Source organism: Acartia tonsa, chromosome 1, assembly GCF_053477335.1.
Source record: "Acartia tonsa isolate MP-2025a chromosome 1, ASM5347733v1, whole genome shotgun sequence".
In the NCBI taxonomy this organism is placed as follows: domain Eukaryota; kingdom Metazoa; phylum Arthropoda; class Copepoda; order Calanoida; family Acartiidae; genus Acartia; species Acartia tonsa.
Window position 1 is genome coordinate 9,923,239 of NC_137260.1, and position 17,121 is coordinate 9,940,359.

Below are 17,121 nucleotides of genomic sequence, written 5' to 3' on the forward strand. Positions count from 1 at the left end.
GCCAGTTTCACTGCTGGGAGTACCTTAGCCTCAGCTGCGCGTCTGCTCTACACTTGTGGTTTGCCGTAATCTCAAACAGCTGTCACCAAAAGTTGTGGTATCCGCCTAGGTTAAATGGCAGACACCCGAGTTCAAATGACTACGGCAGTGCGAACAGACGTGGACACATATATTATAGAGAAGCTACGCTTCTCTAGCAATCACTAAATAATAAACAGAGTCTATTCAGATGTTCCTTTATTCAGGGTCTAAGGTTTACTAAAGTTATATACAACAAACAATAAATACACAGATTGGAATAAGTAATCATAAAGCAGAATCAATATAAATACATATACAATAATCAGATTGGGCAATAATGATCCCCCATCCCTGGAAAGGGTGGGGGAACCAAACAATACAGCTTAACCATAATAAGGCTGTCAAAATCTATCATTAATTTTAAAGCATAGGGAGGGGTCGGCTGACCCCTTCCCCAGTACTCGGGGGAGGGCCCTCGGCCCTTCTCCGAACCAAGGTCAGGGTTGCCATAGAACATGGCTCACGGCTGCCGAATACCACAGAATAATGGATTTATATATTTTGTTAATTTTATGGATATATGTATATGTACAAACTCTTATGTAAAAGGTTTGCTCTTAATAATGAAACTACAATTCACATTGATTTAATTTTATTGAAAATAATAATTTGACTGAAAATACAATTATTTCATATATATTATTATACTTTACATTACGTTATGATAATTAAATACACGGTAGAAAATAATTAAATATATATGGTAGAAAAGCAAGTTTGTTTTGGTTATAGCTTAGTATCACATTTAGAGAGAGAGAGAGATAGTCTTAGAAAGAAAAAAATATTTGAATTAATAACATTAAAGATTTTGTTTATATGCAAGAAATTTCAAAAAGGCTAGAAGTTATTTATCGTATCGTATTACAGACAGCTTTCCGCTGATATTAGATAAATGAAAACGTATAAGATTAAAACCAGTTTTGTTAGATCTGAGAGGCCGAAGGCCCAGGCTAAAACGGATATTAATTTTAATATTCAGGGAAAATTGCCTTAACGATGTTATAGATGATTTTTCAATATGGCTGAGAACCGGCTCTTATAAAGCGAATATTAATCGGTTATTAAGCCATACTGGAAAGTATTTAATCAAATTCAAAGATTTAGAATAAATAAGAACCAACATATATTTTTAAGCTACATGATAAAAATTAAATTTAAATGCATTTTTATATCAAAATTTTAAGCATTTTGTTATACTATGGATTTTATTTAAGTTCGCTGAGTTTCACATTAGGTATTGTACTATTTGATTTTTAAAAGCGAAGCTTTTCTATAATTAGGGTCGGTCCGTCCGTCCGTACGTCCGTACGTCCGTCCGTACGTCCGTAACGGATAGCTTTTTTCGTTAATTTAGGCATGTTAGAATTGTCCTATCGATTTCAAATTTTGCATGGTGATTCCTTTAATAGTTAGGTACGATTTAGAAAGCGTAGCAACTCTATAATCATCACCAAAATGTCCGTACGTCCATTTTAAACATGTTGATTTTTTTACTTTTTTAACAACAAATTTTTATGTGATCTAATCATCCGATTGATCTGATTTTTGGTATATTGATTCCTGGGACAACAAAGTATAATGTAATAAGCGAAGCAACTCTATAATCAAGTCCTAGATATGTAAGTATGTCCATAAACATTATCCTGAATCAAGCAGTTTTTCAACACATTTTACTTACAATTTTGCTTTGACTCTTATACATTTATATTATGATTATTCAGTTCTGACACTATATAAGTGTTAATGTCCGTTTGTCCTACTGTTTAAGTGCTTCGCTTTTATGGATGTTGTCATCCTTGTTAAAATTTGTTTACATGCATTATAAGAATAGGCCTGTTCATTAAATTTAAGACATTTAGGATCGCAGCTATGCTCTCATTTTTATTTAAATAGGTATATCTGTAAAGCGTTTAATCATATTTCACAACATGATTGTTTTGTTTTTATCATTGAAAAGCTATTTCAAATAGTTGTTTTTAACGATTTATTATGTAACTAGCAGCTGCGCCCCTAGCATCTAGGGGCTCTGTATATAAAGGTGTAAAAAATAAAGATGGAAGAAAATACCATCCCTTGGCTTAAAGTTAAAGTTCAAATAGCCTTAAACCATCCTGGCACCTATATAAATATTTACTAAAAAGGAGAACTTAATCAGTTTAATACTTACTTATATCTTAAGCATCAGACAAAAAAAAAATTCTACATTAATAGCTTACTTTTCCTCTAAAATATAAAAATTTTATATTATTGCTGCGCTACTAAGGATTAAAATTGTCCTTGTTAAAACACATTTTGATACAATATGATTGAAATAAATAATGTAAAGACGACACAACACACAAACATATAGAATATGGATTTTAAAGAATCAAAATATTTTAATATTTTTAAGAAAATACAATTTTTATGAATAATCGATAAAATATTTAATGTTTCATATTTATTCATATAGAAACCAATGAGAATTTAGTAAACATCAGTTGATGGAATCATATTAAAGTTAGGTAGGTCTATCTAACTAGGGTAACCTATTCAAGATATAGGTAAACATTTGTAGAGATAGATATACATGCACACACACTTTTATATCGTTTCACCTACTGAATAAGATAATTATTACTACAAAAATAAACGCTACTAAAATTTTGATTATTTGGTCTGCTTCGAATATTAAACTCGACTTAGATTAATTTTTTATTGCATCTTGGGATTGTTGTTGCGAAGGTTGTTGACCTTGGCCCGGGGGAGGTGGTTGTTGTGAGGGGAGGGCTGTTGGTTGTTGTGGGGGGAGGGCTCTTGGAGGGGAGGTATTCGACGGAGGTGCCGCTACATCTTCTGAGGTGCGGATACTTAAAAACTCACTGGAAATAAAATGATTTAAAAAAACTTAATTTATGTGTCTTTTTGTATTAATAACTGTCTTTCTTTCAGTCTCTCTAGATTTGTTTATTTTTAAACACTAAAGTATGTTTGTTCAACTGTCTATCTATCTATCCTGTCATGTACCTATCCATCTAAATATCTATCTGCATCCTTATTATCTATCTATCTTTTATTTCATATTCAACTAGCAGCTGCATCCCTAATATCTAGGGATATTCGAAGGGATATGAAAGGGCCGAAAATAGCTTAAAACCACACAACGACTTTTTTTATAAAAATAGAATTGCCTAAAACCATCCCGGGACCTTCGCTCTAAAGGAGAATCATATCGGTTAGCCAAATCCTTGCTACAGACAAAAAAGCTTCCTACTTTATCACAGAGGAAAAGAGCAATCCCCTGCTAATCTGATGTCTAGATGTCTATTGTTAAATGTCGTCTTAAAATTCCCTATTATCTATCTATCTATCTATCTATCTATTCCCTGCTAACCTGAAATCAAGGTGTCCATTGCTGATGTCGTCATAAGGTTCCTCATCGTCGATAGTGTCCCATTCACTTGACTCATCACGTTTTAACCTTAAACAATTTTTCCGTTGATTTATAAATGATAAGTGGTTACGCCCCCGAGGGGTTATAAACCTTATCAATTTAGCAATTAGCAAAATCTTAAGCTACAGACAAAAAATCTTACTACTTATGTAATACCAAACTTAGAGTGATCAACACAGTTTTGTTAAACATGGTATTTTAATTTGATACACAGTGTTTCATTGTTAACACAAATCTTAAGTTGGTTTACAAATAAAAAGACATGATGCTTTAATGTGTAAAAATTATATACTGTTTATTATATCAAAAGATTAATTTTTTTACAGTGGAAATAAGGAATGAGTGGGGGTGGGTGAAACTGCATAATAAAAAAGGGGAAGGTGGTAAGGTATTTAAATTTGGGCTTTTTAACCCTTAACGGTCGGGGGGGGGGGGCATCCAGTTTTTTCTATCTCATTTTCTGTGTGTGAAAGATAAAGAGCCCAAACTGCGTGACTTTTTCAGTATAGGTATGACACATAACTGAGAGTTGGAATTTTTTGAATATCTCCATCCTGGCGTGCACAGGAAGCCAGCAAACCTGGCAGGGTCATCCAGGTAAAGAGCAAAAATATTTTTTTTGACTTAAACAAAGTATTTTGTCTTGCCAAAATACTAAAATATCCTCTTGTAGTACATCCTTATATGAAATACAGGTGTTTAAGTCAATTTCAGGTTCCAGGAATGATCCTGCAGGTCCTGATCCTCCAGGTCGTCAGAAATCTTTAAAAGGCTCCTGTGGCCTCAATTTTTGACTTAGATACTTCAAATTTTAAACTTAAGCTTTTCTTACATGTCTACATAACGTAATAAAATTTCATAAAGATCCACCGCCGTTTTCCCGCCGACCGCCGACTGCGGCGGCTGGCAGCTGCCAAGTACAGCTGCGGCCACTGAAATTTATATTTTGACATTTCAAATATAAAATTTACATAAAGATAAACATTTTCTGCAAAAAAAATATTCTTCTAGCTTCAAAAATAAGAATAATAAGAAATAAATTACAGCCGTTTGAAATTTTTAAGTAAAAAAGGACCTAAAAACAAAGGTTGTTAAATAAAAGTGTGAAGGAAGCGAAAATTTACTTTGACTTACTTAAGGTCGGAAATTCATCATAACACAGGGGACTTGTACAAAAAAAATTAGCCCTCTAGCTCTAATAGGAACTGAGATAATATGGGGGGGCGTTGAACGCCCCCCCCCCCCCCGACTGATTAAGGTGCGGCAAGGGTTAATGTGACTTAGAATAACAATATATTTACTAACCTATTCTTTATCCAAATGTTAATTATAATGGGGTTTAATAATATTTTTATTCATGAGGATCTCATTTTTAAACAAATTTAATCTTATAAAAGCAAAATTTATAAAATCTCTAAAATTTAAAACTAATAATAAATTGACTTCATGTATTTGCTAAATGAATTTGAGTTAGATTTTTGCTTCAATAAAATAATCCTAAAAGAAACTTTCAAATATATATTTTAAAGGTTTTATAACATACTCTTTTTGGTCTTACATAAAAAAGAATGATAGCGATAAAAATTCTAGAAAAAAATTAATTAAACTATAAAACTAAAAATTAGTTTTATGAGCATTATTTAATTTCACATTTAGGAACTTTTTTGATATTTTTAATTTAATTAATACTAAAGTGTGTTTCGACCTGAGATTTGCTGGGAAGCTGTTGATCTAGTAAGTTTATTTTTTAAAAAAAATGCTTTTGGTAGGTTTTAGGCTATTTTGATGAGAAGTAAAACGAATTGTAACCTATACTAGCAGCTATGCCACTAGATATATTTAGGGGCACTAGAGGTGAGGAGAGGGGGAAGTCGATTCCCCCCCCCCCCTATAAATTTTAGTTTTAGGAAATACAATGCATGGGGAAGGAATTATTATTTTCTAGGGATGATTTATCTTTGAAAGGTGATGGTTTGTACCCCTCCCCAAAATTGTTATAAACCTTCCCAGATAGTGGAAGATGGCGATCATAACTATTCTCAGATATCTTCAAACTAGTTTACCCCCTCTCTTCCCCCTCTCTTTTTTCCCTTCCCCTTTCAAACCTATAATTCTGGTGTTCATACAAATGCGCCAATTTTTGTTTTATAAAATTTTTTTGAAAATAACATCTGTTTGGTTTTCCTTTGCAATTAAGCTTTTTTTTAGGTACAGGGAAGGTTTTTAACTATTTTGGGAGAGCGTATCTCCACCCTCCCAATTTAAAATCCCCCACAAAATTTTTTTTCTGAATATTTCTTATTAAAACTCAAATTAAAAAGTAGAAGGGCGGTTGACTTATCCCCCTCCCACCTTAAGAACACTTAGAGGCTTCTTGGGGGCGTTCGTTGCCCCTAGTCTTTCTTAAAATAAGAGCTATGTCTTGCATTTTTTTTCAATTAGGTGTTTGAGCACGAATTTCATATGGTAAAAATATTTTTCTTATTTAATTGTTATCCTAAAAAGATAAAAGTTATGCTTGAAAATTGTTTTAATAGCTATTATTATATGTTGCATTTTTATATAAACGTGAGAGTTGTGATCACAATTGGCGTAACATTTGTACTCTTTGGCGTCAATGCGTATTTTCAGATATCCATTACTCGCTATCCCTTCCCATGAATAACTACAGTAAAGAGGAAATTATCGTATTAGCAGTTAGCGAGATGATCCTTCACTAAAGTCAGACGAACACACACATTTTGTCATTGCAAAATATTAAAATAATTATTTTTAAAATAAATCAAATAAAACAAGAACACATATGTCATAACAAGCAAAGACTAAACAAGGATGGCAACATCTACAAAGGCGAAGCTCTAAAATCAGAAGTATAAAGACAAACGAACAATAAGTCTTGTAGACCGTCAGAACTCAATAAACAGAACATTAATTTCTAAGTCTTAACGAAATTGTACATAAATTTGTTGCAAAATTGCAGGATACAGTAAAAGGACATACTTTCATTTTTAAAATTTGATTATGGAGATACATTGCTTATGTTAAGATTGGTTATAGAATTTCATATTTTTGTTAAATATGTGTAACATACTATGATGTAAAATGTAAAATTTGTTTAGTTTAGATGCAAATTTTGTATTGTTATCAAATATCCAGAAATAAATTCACAAAACCTTATCACCAAATAGATAAGTATTTCCAGTATGGATTTGAAACCGATTAATATTCGTTATATATTAGAACCGGTTCGAAAATCATGTATAGCATCGTATTACAGACAATTTTTCACAAGCATTAGATAAATCATAAAATTAATACCAGTTTTGTTAGCCCAGGCCTTCGGCCCACCATCGGAGCTAACAAAATTTATTTTATCTTATTATTTTTCATTTTGATATCCACGGAAAGCAGTCTCTAATACGATACTATAATAAATATTAGAACCAAGACTTTTTTGCACATATTTTACTGATAATATGAATTAAAAAAAAAGAAAAAAAAACATTGAATTTATCATGCAAAATTATTGATGGATAATTAATCTTCCCTCGTAAATTATGCCTTTACAATTATAAGTAAAAGACTAAGGTGCAGAAAATTCTAGCACCGTTTATGCGAGTTAAAAGGCAACGCAAACAGATGTACCAATCATATTACTTTTTAGCAAAAGACATTAAATATATATATTTAATGTCTTTTGTTATATGTATACTATACCATCCATATAAGGAGTTGTAGGGGATGGTAAAATGTATAGCGGTCTGGTTGTTTCAGTACGCACAGATATATCCTAATTATAGTGTAGCTACGCTACTTCAAACATCTATATATTGACCTGTTTATCCGTCCATATAAAGAGCTGTAGGGAAAACTAAAATGTATGGCGGCCTGGTTGTTCCAGTACGTACATTTATATCCTAGCTATAGTGAGGTTAGGTTAGGTTAGGTTAGGTTAGGTTAGGTTAGGCTACGCTACTAAAAACATAAATATTCACCTGTTTATCCGTCCATATAAAGAGCTGTAGGGAAGGCTGAAGTGTATAGCGGCCTGGTTGTTCAAGTACGTACATTTTTATCCTAATTATAGTGAGGCTACGCTACTAAAACATATATTCACCTGTTTATCCGTCCATATAAAGAGCTGTAGGGAAGGCTGAAATGTATAGCGGCCTGGTTGATGGACATTGTCCCAGTACGGACAGACTCCAGTGCAGCTATCATGTCATCCTCGCTCCAGTGAACCTGAATTATTAGTTCCTGTTCAGCATTATGATGACATAAAAAAAACGCGGCATTAGCGTTGATGATAGCGTAACTGCTTGTTGTTGGGAGATGTTGAGTTCGAGTCGAATTTGATTGGTTGGTTTATTAAGTTAAGTGTCCAAACTTTTCAACCACTAACTTTAATCTACAGAACGGGTAATTATGTCTAACATTCTTGGGGATGTACATTAATTAATCGGCCTAGTCTTATCAATTTAATTCCCTGGCAAAATTGCCCTTTTTAAACATTTAATTTGTTCTATTTAACAATTTGTTTATTGCTGCGCTACATATTCATAATTCCAGCCTTGTTTTGAAAAGCACTTTTTACTTAGTGCCTATAAAAAATGACGTATTATACAAATGACCAATGATAGGCCAATACACACAGAATAATTTACCAATGGCAGGCCAGTACACATTTTAATTAACCAATGGAAGGCCAGTATGACGTCTTTTTTTATAGGCACTATAAAAATCTTCTTGTTTTGACAAGCTTACCGTAGCTGCTTTGCTGAGCTCAATACCAACTTTCTTACACCTGCCATACAAAGTACCACTGGGGATACCATATTCAGCTGCCGCCTTCTGCACTGCCTGGCCACCTTTTATGGCATCCAACGCGGAATTTAAATCTTCCTAAACATAAATATATATTCAGCAAAAATATGTTAATCTATTTTGTCGAAATTGTTACAACTAGTACAGATTTAAACATTTTTAAATATTTCCACTGAAAGATTTAGTTTAAAAATCATAATTTAAAGTTTTTCCTCGTTTTGCAATATTATCAAATTACAGTATACTAACAAAAACGCCCCTAGCGGGCTCTAGGGGCACGTAAAATATTAAGATCAGCTGCAAACTATATTTTTTTTATTTCTTTTGAGAAGGTGATGTTAATATTCCCTAAAAGAACAACAAACCTTCCCAGGACCTATGAGAAGCTTTCCTGTAGAGGATAACCAACCATATTTGTTCGGCGATTCCTCGGCAAGATCCCTCGGTAAAGACAGATAGAGATCCTATTACTTTTATATTTGTTTTTTTTTGCCTAGTTATTCTAACTTTAAAAAATACATTTAACCCAAGGAGTGTAAAAATACATGTTAAGATTTTTGTTTTTCCTGACCTAAAGGTTGATTTTTAGTTTTGCTATAATCTGTTACAAAGCTTAGAAAGTATTAGCTTAAGTAGAAAAGAAACAAGGAATATTATTTACACAAAAGGGAGGCAGCTTATAGTGCCTATACAAAATGAAGTCATACAATACAAATGACCAATGATAGGACCGTATACATTGGTGAAGTGGTGAAATGTATACTGGCCTACCATTGGTCACTTGTATTGTATGACGTCATTTTTTTTATTTGCACTGAGCGCTACCTCCACAAAATGAAATGATTTTTAAGAATTTGATGATGTCATTCAATAAAATGGTTTAACAAACAGTTTTGTAAAGATTGTTTTTAATTAGTGCATTTTTATTAAAGTACTAGCAGCAACACCCCCAAGAGGTCTCTAGGGGCACTAAAGGTAAAGTAATTTTTTTTTATCTAGGGGTTATCTCTTTTGGGAGGGGGGAGGGTAAAATCCCGAAAATATTTAAAAATCGAACCTATGAAAAATTTCACTACAAAGGAGAAATAAATCGGTTCAGCGGTTAGCAACACTTTATCTTGTACTCTAATAAAGTAAAACTTGTAGCTTGCTAAAATAACGACTCCCTCTCCCATCCACCCACTTTACCTTATCTACCCCCCTTCTGGATGAACAAACTGACTTGAATTGTACATCTAGGGTACTAAATGTATTATTACCTGAGTCCACGTGGTTGCCACTGCATTGAACGGCTGTGCAAGTTCTATCCCCTCCTTCCTGGCAATCTTGTACAGGGTGGAGCTGGGGATTTTGTACACTTTGGCGGCTTTGTTCGCAGAGATCTTCTTCTGGCGCAGGGCCTCTAATGCACTGGAAAAAAGTAAAATATAGATATCAAAGGCTATAATAAAATTAGCAGAATTTTGACAGTGGATAAAAAAATATTGCCAAAAACACAGCTAAAAACGATATTGACAAAAACACACCTACTTTTTGTCAAAAACACAGTGGTTTTTTTTTTGCTAGTGGTAAAAGTGGCAGCACCCCGGATTTATTTAGTGTATCTTTTTTACTAACAACTGAACTAACTAGGATATCCTTTGTTAGGGAAAGTTGAAAATATTCAGGTTTTTATTTTTGACCTCTGTATAAAGTTTCTTTGTTGAACTAAAATTCAGAAAAGTTTTTTTTTCAATATAAAAAAATGAATTAGCTTCAAATTACCAGTAAAGATATCTGCTTCATGCATATAATAATATATTTTGTCTCAACAGTAACATTTTTTACTTGGGAAAATTCTATGATTATTTTTATCCTGTTCAAAAATTTTAGGCTGAAAAATGTATTCCAAATTTACAAACCAATAAAAATGTGAAATTCCCTGACTCGCAAGCCGCGCATAATCCACAATTTTAAAACCGCCTGTGCGACATTTTTTTGTTGAAAACATGGATTGTATGTTTAGATATACAGCTGAATTTTAAAGTTATAATATAAAAATTTCACTAAGGCGTACGAGCGTCTGCCGAGCCTTGTAAAATTACATCACAAACACATGAAAGAAAAGAAAAATTCTTTCAAATAAAATTATATATTTATATTTCTTAGAATTTGCTTTGCAAGTACAATTTTCATAAGAAATGGATAATTTCTTTATAACCTCTGCATGTAAAGAAATCTTCCCCCAAATTGTATTTTTGTAAAAACATTTCTTTAAGAATATTTATATATTGTAGTTCTTTGAACCTTTAACGTCGCAATAAAAATTTTAATGACGAAAATTTTTTCTCTGGAAAATTTATATAGAGCGTTACAAAGAATAGATAGACAGACAGAGTTCTATGATAACAAAAAAATGGAAGGGTTGGGTGTGGTGGCGGTTTACAAAAAAAGCTACTACCTACAACAAGAATGAAAAATATCTTAACATTGAGCAATAAAAATTAGATCTATAAATAGCAAAGAATTTGAATAAAAAAATTTCAAAGGCCAAAAATCCAAAATTAAAAAACTTACAAGGAAGCACTTATAATAACTTCAAGTCACGTGATTTATAATTTTATTACATACTAGCGGATGCGCCTCTAGGATCTACGAACTCTGCATTTCAAGGGGCCAGGAAATTGTTTCAAACCATTCCAAGACTTAAATCTGAAATGAAATAGCTTAAAACCATTATGGGACCTATGTAAAGTTTACATATAATGGAGATCCCAATCACTTCAGTAGTTATTGTGATTTTAAGCAGCAGACAAAAAATCCTCACTACTTTATATAATAGGATAATATGCTGGCGGCTTACCTCCCTAATTCCTGTCAATATCATACATTCTATATTTATGTATAAATTTATATCATCGATCAAAGAACAAAAAATTTCATTTCATCATATCGATCAAATTTTACAAATAAAAAGTTTTATTTGAAAGCGTAGCTATTCTATGATATGTTTTGTTATCACTGCCTGCATTAAGAAGATATGATATTTAATATTTTTAAATTAACCCTTATAGAGCACCATTAATGGAACAAGGAATTTACCCCTCTAATAACCAATAAGAGGAAAATTTTTGTTAGGAATCGAACCAATGCAATGACTAACCTCAAAACCAGTGGCGTGCAGTATGGTGGTGTAAGTTGTGTTAACACCCCCCTTAAATTTCAAATGCAAGTCTTACACTGTTTTACCCCTCTGATGGTTACACCCCCACACCCCCTTGCATCGGGTAGCCTTTGAGTGTATCCTTAAACCAAATATTACTTAATGATGTTCATGATAATATAAACAAACGCCCATCAGAGAACCATCCCTTTGATTGCAAGACCATTGTCTGTGCATTATAATGAATTGTGACTGTTTTGGGCCAAGGCATCCCCACTTATCTAACTATTTATGTAGCGCACATGTCAATTTTAACGTCTTTAATTAATTGTTGGGCCGATATTAGAACCTACCAAACAACGAGCGGATGCGGGTCCACTGTGAAATCATTTTGTATGACAGTTCTTTTAACTAGCTTTTAAGTTTGTAATCTTAAAATTCAATAATATGTAATATCTAACAAAAGTTTTAATGTTGTTATCCTTGTTTAAGGTAAAGCATTTTACATTGTACATTATATCCAATAAATAGTGTGTACGTGCGTTTGTGCAATTTAAAATAGAAAGTCAGAAAGAGAACCATTAATGGATTTATTATTATTTGGATATCAGTTGAATACCATTAATGGATTTATTATTAATTGGATATTACACGAGACTTCCATGTTCACTAATAAAGTGAAACTATTAGCGGGCTAAAATAACGATACCCTCCCTCAACCCCCTCAACCCCATCCCCTCCCATCTTTCTGGATGAACTGTCCAATTAATGACAGCCTAAATTGACGACATAATTGACTATCATGATATACACGTATATTTTATATCCTTTGTATCATTAGTAATACAAAATTTGAATCAACTTTTTTTTTGGCTAATGCTAGGTTAAAAGTGCCCGGATGGGATATATACAATGCATTTTAAGCATCTATTTAATGTATCTCTTCAACAATGTATACAGAATATACGTGGAATTTAAGACATAGGAAAATTTTCGTTAATTTTAGGTTGCTAACATGGATATCATTTACTAGTTACGTTGTTTATTCAGTAGGATGGGAAGGGAGAATGGGATAAAGGGTAAGGATGGGGAGTATCCTTATTTTAGCCCGCTACTAGTTTCACTTTATTGGAGAACAAGATAATCTGGCGTAACATCCAAGTGATAATACATCCATTCCTTCAACTTGAATTACACATAAAGGAGTTTGCAAAAGACTATTTTCCTTCATTAATAATGTAAAATCCCAAACGCTTAAACTTTCTAAATGTCTTAAATAAGTGTTTTAAACCCAGGGCTCGGCAACTGCGAATAATCCAGTATGTGCTAATTTAAACCAATTCGCAATTAAACAGACAAATTTCTATGTAGAATGTATGTAGAATATACATGGATATTATGACAGGGGAAAAATTGTCATCAATTTATGTTGCTATTTCTCCTGTTACTTATTGGCCATTTCGTTCATCCAGTAGAAGGTAAGGGGAGGAGGTAAAGGGAGGATATGTGGTGAATAGCTATTTTAGCCCGCTACAAGTTCCATGTTAGGGACAGATTTAGTCATCCATTTTGAAGGTTATAAAAATCGTGTCCACTGCGAATTATTTTGGGATTTTTTACGCGGATGCCGAGTCCTGTGTATTTCATTTTCATCTTTTAAAGTAGATACAACGACAAATATCAAACTAACAAGGACAACATTTTTTATTAGTATCTCAATACTTAAAAGTCACGCTATATAGTATCATACCTAAAAGTTTTTATTAGGAAAATATTCAAGCAAAATATTATTTTGAATTTTACAGTAGATGTGCTAGTAAAATTAGTAAAAAATATTGCCTCGTATACTAAAATGAAAAATTAGCAGATTAATTGTTAGGAACCAACAGACCGGACAAAAAAAAACGATATATTTTCAGCATAGCTCAGAACCGGTTTAAATCCAACTGAAATGATGCGGTGCGGATTCGAAGCCATACTGGAATAGTTATTCATCATATCGTATTAAAGACAGCTTTCTGCGGATATTAAAATGACTTACCTATTTAAGTCTTCTTCGGACCAGGTTTTGTTTGCAGTCTCTTTCTTTGGTGTTGGTATTCCCATTCTAAATATAGTCAAATTAAAGAAATTCTTTTGATTTATGAAGCTCTTTATAGTGCCTATAAAAAAATGACGTCATACTATACAAATGACTATTTATAGTCCAATACACAGACTAAATTACCAATGGCAGGTCAGCATACATTTTAGATGACCAATGGTAGGCCAGTATAACGTCATTTTTATAGGCACTGTAAAAAGCTTCTAAATTTTTATGTAGAATTTAAAAAGGCTTTTATTAAAAAACATTCACATGTAATGACAATACACAGGGAGTAAGGGAGGGGACAATGGATCGAATATTCAATCTTTAGGAGTCTCAGACTTTGGGGACTGGCTTAAAGAGAATGTGCAAGAATTTAGCAGTTTCAGACTGAGTTTGGGGACTTGCGCAAGAAATGCCGTTACTCGCTATGTTAGTTTCGAATATATATAGTTTTGCAGACAGAGAGTAGTTCAAATATAAATACACGGCCCCCCTCCCATACTATATTTCACTCCCTTCATCCCCACCTCCTTTTTAAAAGTAGACGAGAAAGGGAAATGGAGAGGGGAGGTGGGGGAAATAAACAGGATAAAAAGGGGCAGGAAGGCGTGCGGGTCATATACTTGCCCATCCAGCTACACGCCTGCCTGCCCCTTTTTTCCGTGTTCACATCACTTGCCCCCAAATCTCTTTTCTCTTTCCCTGTCATCTGAAGAGATCCAGGGAGATATTTCTAGTAATTAATTACAGAATGGTTATGTCAGTCTGTAATACTGGTAATCTTATTTTCAAATGATTGCTTTTTTTCTTGGAACTTTTTTCTTAGTTTATGGTTTTCTAGATTTAATCAACAATCACTTTACAATTTCCACCATATTTTCGGGATTATTCTGGTTTTCATGGCCTTTCTTCAAAAACTCCTAAATTGAATTAATTGCCCATTGTCCCCTCCCTTACTCCCTGGACAATACATCTCCGATAAGAAAGTTAAAAAAAATTATGCCCTATAATAGGCCTTTAAGAACAAAATTCACGAAACTTCTCACACAATAATTTCTATTACTTTTTGGTTTACTTTTTCAACTTTAAAAATAAAATAAAATCAAGTACAAAAACTGTTTAATAAACAGACTCAAATTTACACCATATCTATAATACAAAGTAGAATGATGTCTGTCCGTCTGTCCGTCCGTCTGAAGCTTAAGATCTCGGTAACCACTGAATCGATTGGATTCTACTCTTCTACTGGTCCTGTGGTGGTTTTAGGCTATTTTCTTGGGGGGTGGGACACCCCAAACCCCCCCCAAAAAAACAAAAAATTCCGCCCTTATTTTTTTCTTTTTTTTTGCAGAAGATTTCCTTGGTCCTTTTTTTCTTTTTACTGCAGAAGGCTAGGGGCGAAGCCGCTAGTTATCCATATTTGAATAAGGATAATCTTCATTAATAATTTTTTTATTAGTTTTTTTAATAAAATAAATTTTATTAAAAATGAGATTCATTAAAAGTTAAAAAAATTTTTAAAAATATTTATTAATTAGCATTCTTAGCTTAAAATGTTTAAAATTTAATTTTAGTTACATTCAGAGAAAGTACCTCGTTGAGAACTAAAACCCATACCCCCTTATTTTTGATTAACTTGAAATTGGTTTTTTTTCGTTTATTTCTATGTTACTTTAGGTCAGCTTGAAACGGAGTGCCATACTGACGGACAAACAGATGTACATACCATAGATATAGAGTAGCTGTGCTAATAAAACTCCTGACCTATTTGCTCTCTGCCATAAGGTGGTGGGAGGTATTCCATACATTTCACTTGCCCGGGATAGGCTCAGCTTTTTAGACCTTAAAATAAATTAAACATTTTATTTAGGTCATAATCCTTCAAAATCTAAAAATGTTCATAGAAAAGTTTTAAAATTGTTTTTTTTACTACTGAAAATGATAACATTGAAAAACAAGGAATAATATTTCCATAAATACAAAACTGTTATAAAACTTAAACTTTTCTATGGGAATTAAAAGCATAAAATTGAAAGAAATTTTATAACATTTTGACTGAATTAGGGAATTGCAGCTTTTTAGAACAAATTTTGCATGTACAAAATATCGGAAAAACTAAATTTTTTAGAATTTTGGGGACAGTGTATTTAGTTAACTCATACAATTTTGTTAAAATACGTAGAATAAATTAACATTTTCCTCAATTTTTTCTCTAAACCTAAATTCTAAATTCTGAAGAGTATATTTCTTTCAATAAACAATTTTCTATAGACTTAGACCAAAATGGATAAAAAAATATATATATTGCTTATATCTATTTTGATTAATTTGGACCCGTTTAAACTTTCTTGCTGTTATTAAATCAACAGAAAGCAACTGTTCAAATGTAACTGACGGACAGGCAACTAAGATTTTATAACAGAATTATTATGGTAAGCCGAACGTTTCAGCTCACAGGGTTGCGAGTTCGAGTTCAACGAGCCTTAGCCTTGAATTATTCTACCAAAATAAACTAGCAGGATTTAGTCATACAGAAATTATATATTTAACTGAATAATATTTACAATGAATGTTTACTATATATATACAACAGATTATAACAATGGTTAGGTTTGAAGGGGGTGTGGGACGCTAGGGCTTAGCTCCCGGCGGTAGACAGGCTGTGGGGGCAGCGGTGGTAAAAGGGGAGGCAGCGCCTCCCGGTTGTATAATCGCGTGAGGGGCGCGTGATAGCTGCGTGTTTGAGTCCCTCCCCACATTTAGGCAGGCCAGTTTGACCGCTGGATAGCGGGGTCAACATCGGTCATGAGATAAATGGTGATATAATAAGATTAGTGCAGAGGGTTTGTTATGATAAGTCACAGCGTAGCAATTCTGTAAACTGCCTGTCCGTCTGGTTGTCGTATTACCACAACCTCCCCTTCAAGGGTTGCGGGGCTCTCGAGCCACCAGGCCTTGAACCTGGGGATACGACAACCTATGTCTGCGCAGGACAGGCTCTTCCTGGGGCACAGCTCGGTGGAGGACAGCTCGGGCTACACAGGCTCCACGGGACACTCGTTGCTCTGTCTGGCTGTGGTTGGATATCAGCATTGTCAACTCCTGGTTGGCTTCCAGGCGTGGGTTGGCGACGGCCAAGCCCCGCCGCTGGAAATTTTGCCTCGTCTGCAGGACTAGCTCTGCCTCAGCGGGTAGCTGGACACGGAGGCCTAGGCTAACTCTGGTGGTTCCCAAGGGGGGAATGACGATGGAGGAAGGCGCATAAAATTCCATGGGGGCGCCTGCTTGATCCAGGTTGCTTGGCCTCCTAGCTCCTACCCGGATGGGGATGGCTGTCATCAACAGGGGGCACATGGCTTCAGCTTCGTCCTCTGGGGCTGCCTCTTCCATTGCAGTGGCCGCTTCTCCTCCTACAGGCTCGCTGCTGGCTGGCAGGTTCTCCATGTCCGTATCAGGATTCCAGATGGCATCTCTGGGTGGCTCTGGAGCTGGCGGCGGCGGCGGTGGTTCGTTGGGTTGCTCCTGCAGGTTCTCTTCTACTGGGTCACGGTC

At 34.1% G+C, this 17,121-nt stretch overlaps 1 protein-coding gene across 2 annotated transcripts in view; it reads right to left on the minus strand.

Annotated features, from left to right (window-relative positions):
- Positions 1 to 656: 656 nt before the first annotated feature.
- psq (BTB-domain-containing protein pipsqueak) overlaps positions 657 to 17,121 on the minus strand; it is a 53,071-nt gene continuing 36,606 nt past the window's right edge. For both annotated transcript variants that reach the window (XM_080151981.1, XM_080151973.1), the window contains exons 16-22: positions 15,334 to 15,411; positions 13,522 to 13,587; positions 9,598 to 9,748; positions 8,279 to 8,416; positions 7,632 to 7,756; positions 3,455 to 3,541; positions 657 to 2,942 (exon numbers count right to left, since the gene is read on the minus strand). In XM_080151981.1, the coding sequence (XP_080008107.1) occupies positions 2,768 to 2,942; positions 3,455 to 3,541; positions 7,632 to 7,756; positions 8,279 to 8,416; positions 9,598 to 9,748; positions 13,522 to 13,587; positions 15,334 to 15,411 (820 nt within the window). In that variant the 3' untranslated portion in view covers positions 657 to 2,767. The remainder of the gene's footprint in view (positions 2,943 to 3,454; positions 3,542 to 7,631; positions 7,757 to 8,278; positions 8,417 to 9,597; positions 9,749 to 13,521; positions 13,588 to 15,333; positions 15,412 to 17,121) is intronic.